At 36.9% G+C, this 11209-nt stretch overlaps 1 protein-coding gene across 1 annotated transcript in view; it reads right to left on the minus strand.

Moving 5' to 3' along the window:
* Positions 1-10667, minus strand: part of tmem8b (transmembrane protein 8B) — a 1109927-nt gene extending 1099260 nt beyond the window's left edge. Inside the window, exons 1-6 of the mRNA XM_037680035.1 lie at positions 10662-10667; positions 9859-9955; positions 9647-9770; positions 5070-5212; positions 2732-2910; positions 901-1047 (exon numbers count right to left, since the gene is read on the minus strand). Of these exons, the coding sequence (XP_037535963.1) occupies positions 901-1047; positions 2732-2910; positions 5070-5212; positions 9647-9770; positions 9859-9955; positions 10662-10667 (696 nt within the window). The remainder of the gene's footprint in view (positions 1-900; positions 1048-2731; positions 2911-5069; positions 5213-9646; positions 9771-9858; positions 9956-10661) is intronic.
* Between the last annotated feature and the right edge of the window lie 542 nt (positions 10668-11209).

Genomic DNA, 11209 nt, shown 5'->3' on the forward strand with positions numbered 1-11209 from the left:
GTGTGTGTGTAGAGAGAGAGAGAGAGAGAGAGATATGCCAGTAGACATCTTAAATTTTAAAATGGCAACCAAATAACCAAATTTTCAAAAGAAACCTTTTTTTTATACCTAGATGTTGCCACACACCAAATTGGAAGTTAATACCGCACTTATTTTTTAAATGATCATGCTCACAACATGCACGGATGGACAGACGGACGGACGGAGGGTCTTTCCAATACCCACTCCTCGCTCCACGATGGGGGAAAAATATCTGGTTTAAAAAACAGCCTTTTCTAAATCTTGCTGCACTTAAAGCAACAACAGTAACTGTTAATCTATAAACAAATAAATAAATTCTCAACACTATCGTGATGTATCAGAAAAAAAACAACAACTGTCTACCTGACAGATAAGTTTCAACAGGTTTATTTTATTACATTTATTGGAGTCTGTAGATATTAAAATATTAAATGTATGTGCTGTGTGGCTGTGTGAGAAAATAAATGTTCTTCAAAATGATACCACTTTTATTATGAAGTATATGTTTTAACATGATTACCAGCATGGAAAGATGAATGTACAGATATGAGACGCAAAGTAATGCAGTGAAGTTGTTTCGACTGGTTATTTGCTTTGTGAACTGAAAACTAGTCCCAAACCAAAGCTCTTCACCTAAACCACACATGTAGGAACAAACTGGAGAAAAGAGTGACAGATTTTCTTTTAACCGAACATGAAATTATCTTTTCCTGTCAGTTATTTATGTACAACTTTTCTTTCTTGAGCTGATCAATTCAAAGACATTCACAAATAAATTCTCCCAAGAAAACAGAGGAACATAAAGGTTGCTGTATACCCCTGCTGCTTCTGTTGTAACCTGGTGTTTTATTGAAGTTTAGAATCCCAGTAAAAACGCACCTGTTTGACGATGGACTTCAGCCTGGCCATAGCAATCACCGTGACCCACACCGACATGAGCGACCCGAGGAAGTCACAAAACTGCAGGACGTCATACTCCATGATGCAAAAGACCACAATCCCCGGCTGGTCACATGCATGGTAAAACTAAGAGAAGGCACAGAAAAGAAAAGAAAAATGGCTGGAAAATATACATCATAGATTGTACCCAAAAGGCATCGCATAAAATGAAAAAGTTGCTTTTGCTTGTGAATCTTTGTGAATCACAAAATCCAGCTTTCTACAGAGCAGCTGCATGTCGAATATTTAGTAACATGCTTATTGCTGTTGAACAAAATGACTGATGACTTGGTTCTCCAATTTACGTAAATGTTTCAGATTATATTTTTACAGTGAAGTTACTGATAGGATTCAGTTAAAGTTAAAATTGGGTTTAAAGTTAAGTTTATTGTAATGCCACAATCAATTTTAGCTTATTGAAGGATTCTCTCTTGGGTTTAGATGATGATTTTACTGTATTTGCTTGATTTTTTTGACAAAAGGAATCTAAAAACCAAATTAAGTAGAATTAATATATATATATTTTTTTAAATAAAATAAATCTGTGACCTGTACATGTAAGGTATCCACCCAACTAAAATTGTGTAGATAAAAAAAACAACTTTATTCTCTTCCAAACAACTGATTTGGTCAACTCAACATGTCTGAGGAGGCTCCAGCAACTTGGACTACATTTGGTAGACCTACAGCCGAAAAGATTTTGAATAAATGTCAGTATGAAGATTTCTCTCTTTTCAGTAATAGCTTCAGAACCGTGGGCTTCTCTGTGTTCACAACAATGATTTGAGTAGAAATAATGGCTGTAATTTACCAAAAATATAAATAAGAGCTGTAGTGTAGCACAAACAACAGTGAAGAGATGAAAAATATATGACGTAAATCAGCAAACAAGCATGTTCAGAAATAAACTAAGCCATATAGAGCGACCGGGAAATAAATAGAGCACTGTGAAGATCTGAACAGTCGATGCATGTCGAGCTCTGTTCAACAGAGTGCTCAAATAAACTATTCTTTCTTTGTTACAACGCTGTTATTTTCTTGTTATTTTGCACTTTTGGTGTGGTAAAATTAACAATTATTTCTGAAACCATCTTTTGAATCTCACTCAGGCCTGGAAAAGACAATGCAGTTCAACATTCTTCCAGTGTATTCACAGAGGACAAGGTTGCTCAGGTCATTCTTGGAGATGTGATGCTGTCACTGATTGAATCCAAGGATGTTTTCAGCTGGAAGTTACAGAAAGTAGCTTCAAAACATCAAGTTTGCAAGAGATGTTATGGTTTACTTATAAATAGGAGCAAGTCATCTGCATATCACGTAATTCTATGCACATACATATCTTTCAGAATAACTCTTTAAAACACATAGAATTTCTCAAAATCTGTTAATTTTATTTAAAGACTTGATTATAATTGGAATCATTATTTGAATTACCACCAAAGGTGCCTGCATGTCATCACTGCCCATGTGCAGCTTTATCACCAGCTGTCAATCAGTGGAACAACATGACACCAATGTCAGGGATTTGCATTGCATCGCCTGCCTGCTCACTTATGTTTACGTGCATCTTTGAGCTCGTGCACAACACAAACATACCAGGAACAAACTCCTAAATGATGATCACAATCAGCGCACTTCTCTCATTCACAGCGACTGACTTTGTTTATCTCATGTCTCGTTAAACCGCTGCTGAATATAAATCAGCGGCGCAGCCTTCCTGTTTGTGGCACTCTTTCAGACACAACTTGATGATCACTTTGAAATCACTCACGGTGGAGAAGAACATGGTGAAGATGTAGACGGAAGCCTCCAGCAGGTAGTGGCTTCGGATGGCGATGGCCACAGGTGGGACAAACATCAGGTTACTGAGACAGAGCAGCAGCGTGGAGAGGAGCTGGAAACTGTAGGTGTAGGCTTCGGAGTTGTCCGTGCACCCCCAGCCGTTCCAGCCTGGTAGACAAAGATGCTGTCAGTCCTGGAAGCTTAACACATGAGGTGATCTGCTCATGTTTTGTGCTGACTGTGTAGATAATAAAATATATTATAAACAAGTCGTGCATTTTAAAGCTCCAAATGAACAGAAAAAGGGGGTTCAAAATTTGCTTTGAAAACAGAACTTTAAATGGAAAGTGAAGCAGTTTGTATTTACAGTGTTTCACTAGCGTTTTTCCTCAAGTACATTCATTTAAAAGAAACAAAGCAAATTCATTAAAAATAAAAAAAAAACGAATGAAAGGGGTGAAGAAAGAAGAAGAAAATTCTTATATATGCCCCTACAAATATATAAAATAACTACAGTACAAACAATCAACAAATTAGGATTGAACAATCTCCGAAGTGAAAACAAAAAGCATCTGGCATTTTTCACATGGCCAATGATTTTAACTTAATCATCTTTTTAAAGATATAAATTGTTTGAGAAATTTTTATAGTAATATTGAGGCATTTCCACAATCCTATTCCCTGAATTACAACGCAGCTCCTTCAGACTAGTTCTAAATGAAGGTTTTACAAACATTTCCATTCCCTTAAAGTTATAATGACTCTTTTTTTTTAAACACATTTTAATTGAATATTTGGGGGTAATATTTTCATGAGCTTTATATGATTTGTAAAATACTATATTCAACCAAATCATAAAATTTTAATAATTTCAACTGATGAAACAATATATATTTTTATAATTCTTGTAGCAGTTTTTTGTAAAATAAAAATAGGGTTTGTAATTGTTTTGCACGCTTTTCCCCAAACTTAAATGCAATAGATTAAATATGGAACAATTATTACATTATACAATATATACAAAGCTTTGTCATTCAAAAAGTCTTACTTTATACAGTAATGCAATTGATTTTGCTATTTTTATTCTTAAGTAATTTACATGAGGTTTCCACGTCAGCTTCTCATCAATAACGACACCCAAAATTTTTATTTTACTAACTATGAATTTCAATACTGTCAATTTTAAATGGGACTTTAATAATTTTCTTTCTATTATTAAATATCATGTAGTTTGTTTTTTTTCCAAATTCATTTATAACTTATCAAGTTGGAACCAAGTTTGTATTTTTTACAACTTCTGCTTGTATCATTTCTAACATCCGTTCAATATCTTCACCAGAACAAAAGCATGTGGCATCATCTGCAAATAAAACACACTTGAAAAGCCCTGACACATCAACCAGATCATTCACGTACAAAATAAACAACTTTTGTCCCAACACAGAACCCTGGGGAACTCCACGTAATGTTGTAGAAGTCTTTTTTTTTTTTTGAGAAGAAGCTTCTTTGTAAAACTCAAACTAAAGCATGTTAAGTTGTTTATCGAACACAATAAACCTCCTGGACTTGTTTTTGTTTGTGTTATTGCTTCGGTGTCTTCATGAGCATAGAAAACAAACTTTAAAGTTAAAAACACTGCATTAATATACACAGACTCAATTAAATATTTGTGGACACTGGTAAACAGAGTTTTGCAGAATCAGACAGGCCAAGGGCAACTGCTGAGCCCAGAGGGTCTGCCAGGCAGCAGAAACACACGTGAAGCACGACAACGAAGCTAAAAGACAAAAGAACGAGGCTACGATGAGTGAAGATCAAAGGCCGGATTTTAAAAAGCCTCTGAGGACACGCTTAGTTTAGTTTCATAAACTCATCTTTTATTAAAAGACTGTTGTGGTTAGGAGTGTGGTTTATTGTCTTATAAAAATAAGGCGTTAGTGGGGGATTAGACACGGCCATATTCGATACAGTTTACCTGCAGTACTGTCAGTGGCTCTCTGTGATGTGGCACTTTCCAATTTTCTTGTCTCTATCAGTTTAATATCCCCATGTGCATTACTGTCTTTATAAAGGAAAATAAATTGAACGTTGAATGTTTGACACTGTAATCATTTCTCCACCTACACACAAAAAAAAAAGAAAGTTGTCTGACATTTGAAAAATAAAAAATAAAAAATAAATAAATAAACAACTTGGACAACTTAATTTGAATTAAGTGGCCACAGAATCGAATCAACGAGCACAGAGGAGAAAAGCGTTTCATGGCAGCCTGACACAAACACTGACAAAGCATCGAGCTGCAGCAGCTTCTCCACATCGATGCTCACCTGCTTTGCATTCGCACGCGGCGTAAAGGTAGTTGTTGGTGCGCAGGAGCTTGCACTGTCCGTACGTCCCGCAGTCGTTGATGCACGGAGTCAGGTATGAGCGCATGTACACCTCTGCTGTTACGTTGGTGCATGCTTCAAATCTGCAGAAAGCACAGGCAGGTGGATACAGCTGTCACCATGGTGACATTTTAGCTGACAAATGATGGAGGGTTTTATTTATTGTTGACCTCACAAGATGTTATATTGCAAGCCCAACGTCAGGTTGACCTATTTAAGAAAACTGTTTATTAATAGGCAATAAACCCAACCCCATACAATATTATAACATTTTTGTTTCTTTATTGAACATTATTTTTTCTGTCTAGTATGTAAATGTCATTGGCACCTTTACTTGATGCCTTTATTTCTGTTTATTTTGCAAATCTGTTCCTTTTGCATTTTGTAATGTTTGGCTTTTGCAGGGAATTAATGTTGTTTGGGGGAAAAATGATGAGTTAAAAAAAAAAGCCATATGATGAAGGAAACAGGCCAGATTGGAGGTAAATCCTTCATTGTTATCTGGACATTGTCAGTTTGTAAAAACATGTTATGACTTCTATGTCTTCTTTTTTGAAGGGTGAGAGTAAAGCCAAACATCCATAGATTTATTCATATTTTAACTTAAATTAATCTCTTCAAACGTTGGAATGAAGGGTTTTTATTAACTTGTCATATTTACAATATGAAACACTGCAGAAATATAAGAATTCACACGTGACCATCAGAGCCTTCTGTCGCTCACAATGCAAGAATGTATAAAATCTGATGTATATATTTTTGTACAACAGCTGTAAGTTTGTCTGCCTCCTATGAACCTGGCTGTCAGGAAGTGGACGACACAGGTGTGTGGTTACCATGGTAACCATATTGAGCCATTGGAAGCAGCTTGGGTCTCGTGTACACCTTTTATAGTTTTTTTACATGATTTTTTTTTTTCTTATTTTACATTATTTCAAAGCAATGTTGGAATTTTAGGCAGTCACCATTGAAAATTATTTCAAATACACATTAATTTTAAGACGTTCATATTTCATCGGAGCCGACTGTGTTGATCTTTAAAACTATCTGACGATCAAAACGTAATTTTCTATTTCACATACATTATATAATGTCATTTTATAAGGTTTGTACAAACTCCAACTTCATTAAAAGATAAATAAGAGCAGTTCCCTTGTTCTCTACAAACCAAACAAAAAAATTAGCTTTAATTTAACTTTTATGGGGCATTTTGATCAAATAACTAAAACGGAAGATTTCTACATTGCTCCACATGTGATCAGAGGAAACTGCCTCATTATTGTTTCCAAAGAGGTGTTAGAAACAAAACAAATGAATTTTTATTAACCTAAAAAAAAATTAAATTTTTTTTTCTGAAACAGAAATGGATAAAAATAATAATTCAAGTCAGCAACAGACAATGAAGCTCCAGGAAGTAACAAGTTTGGAGGAGTTTGTCTTTTCTTGCAACACTGTTCTTTTTTAAAATGATAAAATCACTTGCCGTTTGATTTGTGCTTCGTTTCAAACAACATAATTACAGTTTTGAGAAGGAACTGTCACCAGTCGTAGTGTCGCTCCATTTCTATAGCAAGACTGGACCGATTTAGTGTGTTTAAAAGTGTGAAATGTAGCACACAGCTTTGTGAACGCTGTCACCATTTTCATACCTCAGCTAAGCTTTCGAGTGAGGATGAGAACATGTCCCACACCATCTGTTATTATCTGTAATTCAAATTCTGCAGAAACTCCCAGGAGGGCCGGAAAAAAAGCCCATCCTAATTCAATTCTGTTCACATTTTTAGGCCATTAAATGTTTGGCACAACAGCTCAATCTATTGAAAGCCAAATACCTTGGAATTTACAAAGAAAAAAAAGCAAATTTTAATGAAAATATTCTGAAGATGTGCAAAAAACAATTATTTAGCATCTTGTTTTGTGATTATCTTCCTGCCATAGACTGTAAATATTGTCTCATCCAGGTTGCTGTGGGGTGCTGGGACTAAGCCTGAACTGATTATGAGATGCTCAAAAATTTATGAGCACCAGTCAGCCAACTCCACTCCGTGAATTTTTGCTTGTAAATCATGTTGTTCTTTTTAGATATTTTGAGTTAAACCCTCTTGAGAGCACAGTTTACACAGTTGTTTCCACTTTACAGCTGCAGCTGGTTATTCACAGAAACTGCTCACTTTCCTGTTAAGGGTTGGATTAGAAGAGAGATGCTCCTCGTGTGTTGTTGGAAGGGCTCTGATCTTTGGATAGAGCAGCTAAAACCTGTTTGTCTTTGGGGTTTTTTTAAGGGATAGTTCAGATCTTTTGAAGTAGGGTTCTGGGGAAAGGTTACAAACTGTAAAAACCATTTACATTACATGGTTGTTCAAATAGAAATATTGAGAATTCATGCAGGAAGTGCCACCAGCTTGATCAGCCAGTGCTACAGCTAGTTGCTACTGAGGCTATTTGTACTTACATATAAATATAGAGTTCAGTGCAAGTTACCATGTAGTGAAACACTAAAGACAATGTAATGGTTTATAAGATAGTGTTTGCATGACTCTATAGAACTGTTAAAGATTAGAGATGTTTCAAAATACACTTTTGTCTTGGGCCCACTTGGACTAGTCATTAACCCTTCAGTCTGCTCAGAATTACATTACATTTATCAAAACTGAAGCAAGTCTAAAATGCTGTCTAAAACAGGTACAGTATTAATGTGTCACACCCATTCTGCAGCATCTTGCTTGAAAAGATGGAACCTCATGTATGAACGAGTCTGCAGCTTTCATTCTGAAAGTTGGTGTGGGGACAAACAGAAAAAATGTGTACGCACAGAAATATTCAGCCAAATCGAATTGTGCGCGTGCACATTTCTGCGCACCTTTCTTACATATATCCAGATGAACGAAGAAAAAGGAAAAATAGAGCACGAGACACCTTCCCTGACATGCCTCCTTTTAAGCAGATGCAAATTTGTCCTTCATGTGTGAATCTCCTCCTTGCACAATCAAAAATTATGTCAAGATGGGAAAATTAAGAATTTTGTGAGTCAGAGACACTACGAAGTAAGTAGCGATGTGTAAGAATATGTTTGACACACGTGCACAAAGAGAAGTGTTTATGTGTGAAGCTGTAGTTAAACAATATGATCTGCTGGCGGCGCACTTCTGAGGCTGAGGCATTTACACATCACCATAATTACTGTAAATACATATGTATATTTATATTGTTATGTTACTTATGTTTATGTACATATATATATATATATATATATTTATTTATTTTTTTTTTTTTTACTGGTCTCTCTTGTAAATGAGTCCCCAAGGCTCATTGGGATCAACCTGTATAAATAAAGGTTGAATGAATGAAAAAAATACAGACACTTGATAGAAATTAGAGGCTTATGAATTAAATAGTTAATGCCATGAAATGAGAAGCTGCACATCAACAGTTTCAGCTGTGATGAAGAGGACTTGGTATATATCTGAGTATCATATCAATGACGTCGTCCCATTGAGCTGACATGGCACAGTTTGGGAACAACTGTGAAATACCTGATCAGTATTTGGTCAATGTGATCCACAAAAACAAACTACCTCCCAATTCTTCTATTGGCGATGTCCTCCAGCAGTTCCGTAACTGCCATTATTCCGCAATCACGCACAACTTTGAGCAGCTATTTATGGAAATATGTCATTGTCTACACCTTGATAACCCGAGGAACCATCACGGATGAGGTATTCTGAATTAATTTGACGATCCAACATTGTTTTCTTGGTGAGAATAGAGGTGACCCTTAGACAATTCACATGCACTTTATGCACCACATATTATGTCTGTGAGTCTTACAGGTGTATGTGATATGATGCATAAAGTGCATGTGAATTATCTAAAGGTCACTGACGCGTGTTTACATGTACAAGGACCGAGATGGGGTAGAGGAAGGGCAGCCGACTTGGGACCAGAAAGTTACGGTTCGACTCCCAGCCATTCCCACATGTCGTGGTGTCTCTGAGCAAGACACCTAATCCCTAATTTACTCCCTGGGTGCTCAATAGCTGCCCACTGCTCCATCTGGGCAGGTGCGATGGGTAAAATGCAGAGAACCAATTTTGTCATGGGAACATACAATGATGACATATAGCCCTTAACTTAGCTTTTAGCTAACAAGTGACCAGAATATAAGAAATGTTGCAGTTTAGATTGGAGTGAAGCTGTTTGGATCATGTTTGAGGTGTGTTATGTGATAGGTTTTATGAAGTTCAGCTTCATCATTTGGATTTCAAACCATAAATGCTTGCACCTCCTGTGCATGGAAACTGGTGCACGCAATGCTATTGTGCATACAAGAGGCCCATGAACTGTTGCTTTATGCTAAGCTATAAAAATCATAAAGTTCAAGTTAAGAGAGAAAACATACTTATCTCAAAATGTCTACCCATTCATGTGAAGACATAATAAATGTGAAGTTACTCAGTGATTCCTTATTTAATGTAGATGAATTAGGTTTTCCAGTGAAGCAGTTTAGCCCATCTTACCCGTGTTCAGTGGCACATAGAGAGCGCAGACTAAGGTACCAAGTGCCTGTTTGTGGGTAGGGAATTCTCAGTTTGGTAATATTAGCAGAGACGTTCACAGAGAGGAAAAAGCCAGCCATCGATTCTAAAAATAAAACAAAAATTAAAACTGTTAGCTCATGAGTTATTGCTCTAGGAATTTTCTTATTCGCCTAAAGGTAAATTTGACATACCTGATTCGCAATTCAGTGATGAGTTTTCTCGCAAGAAGAGAGGCATCCCGTGGTTAAGGCAACCAAAGACTGTGAGATTAGCTCCTTTCAGGGTAGACTGCAAAAAGAAACAGAAGCAAATGCCAATCAGTCTGTACAACCTTCATCTGCTGCCATTGTGCTGGTGAGCTAACACTGTTCATGATTACCTCAGGCCTTTTTTTTTTCTCTGCAGCCATGAAATTGTATACTTTGAAACTAACAAATCAAGTGAAGCTGCTCTCCCTCTGTCTGCCAAAAGATCCTTAATGAAGATGTTGGCAGTTTCTCTCCTCAAAGCATCAATTATACAATACCATCCAGAAGAATTCTTCAGGTGCTATGATGCATATGCTAATGCAAAGTGGCTTGTCCTGCAGGGAGGTGAGACAATCCGACTCTGCGTCAAACTTGGAACAACATGAGTGTGAATGGCAATGAAAAGGATAGATGTATTCATAAAACATTAGAGTGCGCCCAAGCACCTCATCCGACACTACAGGGTTCAAAAATCCCACTTAGTCACAGTGTTGCTGTCTTTTGCAGTGAAGAGGAGGCACAACTGAGCAATGGAGTGTTTTACAACTAATATGAAAAGTGTCCCACTAAGTTACCGAGCTAGAACGTGCCCTCAGAAGAAGTCATTCCATCAGAGACAACAAACTTTAGAGAACAGGATTCAGTTCATTAAATGGTTTTGTTTTGAGTCCAGAGGGAAATATGTCTGACGGTGAGGATGACTTTAGGCAATTATTTCTGGAATAAATAAAATCTTTGTTTCCCACCCCCATGGCACAAAATGAACATAATGTATATGCAGGGAGTTGGGTAGGTTGTTGATTAATGCCATGCCTGAGAAACACTTTACCAGGTGCTGAGATTTCAGGCTTCTTAAACTCACCATCTGGCCTGTACTCTCTTGGTACTAAGACTAAATCACGTCCACTGGCATTCTGAAATTGTTCCTCCTCCCATCTCCCTATATTTCATCTTTACTCCCCCTTACAGTTTGAAGGAGGAGGATTAAGAGGGAAACGCTCAAGTGTGGAATACTGAAAGGGGCCCTCTAACAAACACAGGCCCAGAGAAAGCAAAAAGAGGGTAAGAAGTCCTTAAAGCCAGATTCTCTGTTTTCAGTTCAAAAGGCTGAGTGAAGGGAGTTTTATTCATTCTAGCAGCAGCATGTCAATGTTGGTGTGACGCTTGATCCTCTGCTTTGATCCAAACCAAAATAACTCAATGGCTTTTTGATGGATTGCAGACATTTTCAACAGATATTTAACGCATAATGAAGGTGAATTCAAATGATTTTCTGGTGTTATCAGCAGATATT

This window comes from Nematolebias whitei, chromosome 8 (assembly GCF_014905685.2).
Source record: "Nematolebias whitei isolate Nwh7 chromosome 8, NemWhi1, whole genome shotgun sequence".
Taxonomy (NCBI): domain Eukaryota; kingdom Metazoa; phylum Chordata; class Actinopteri; order Cyprinodontiformes; family Rivulidae; genus Nematolebias; species Nematolebias whitei.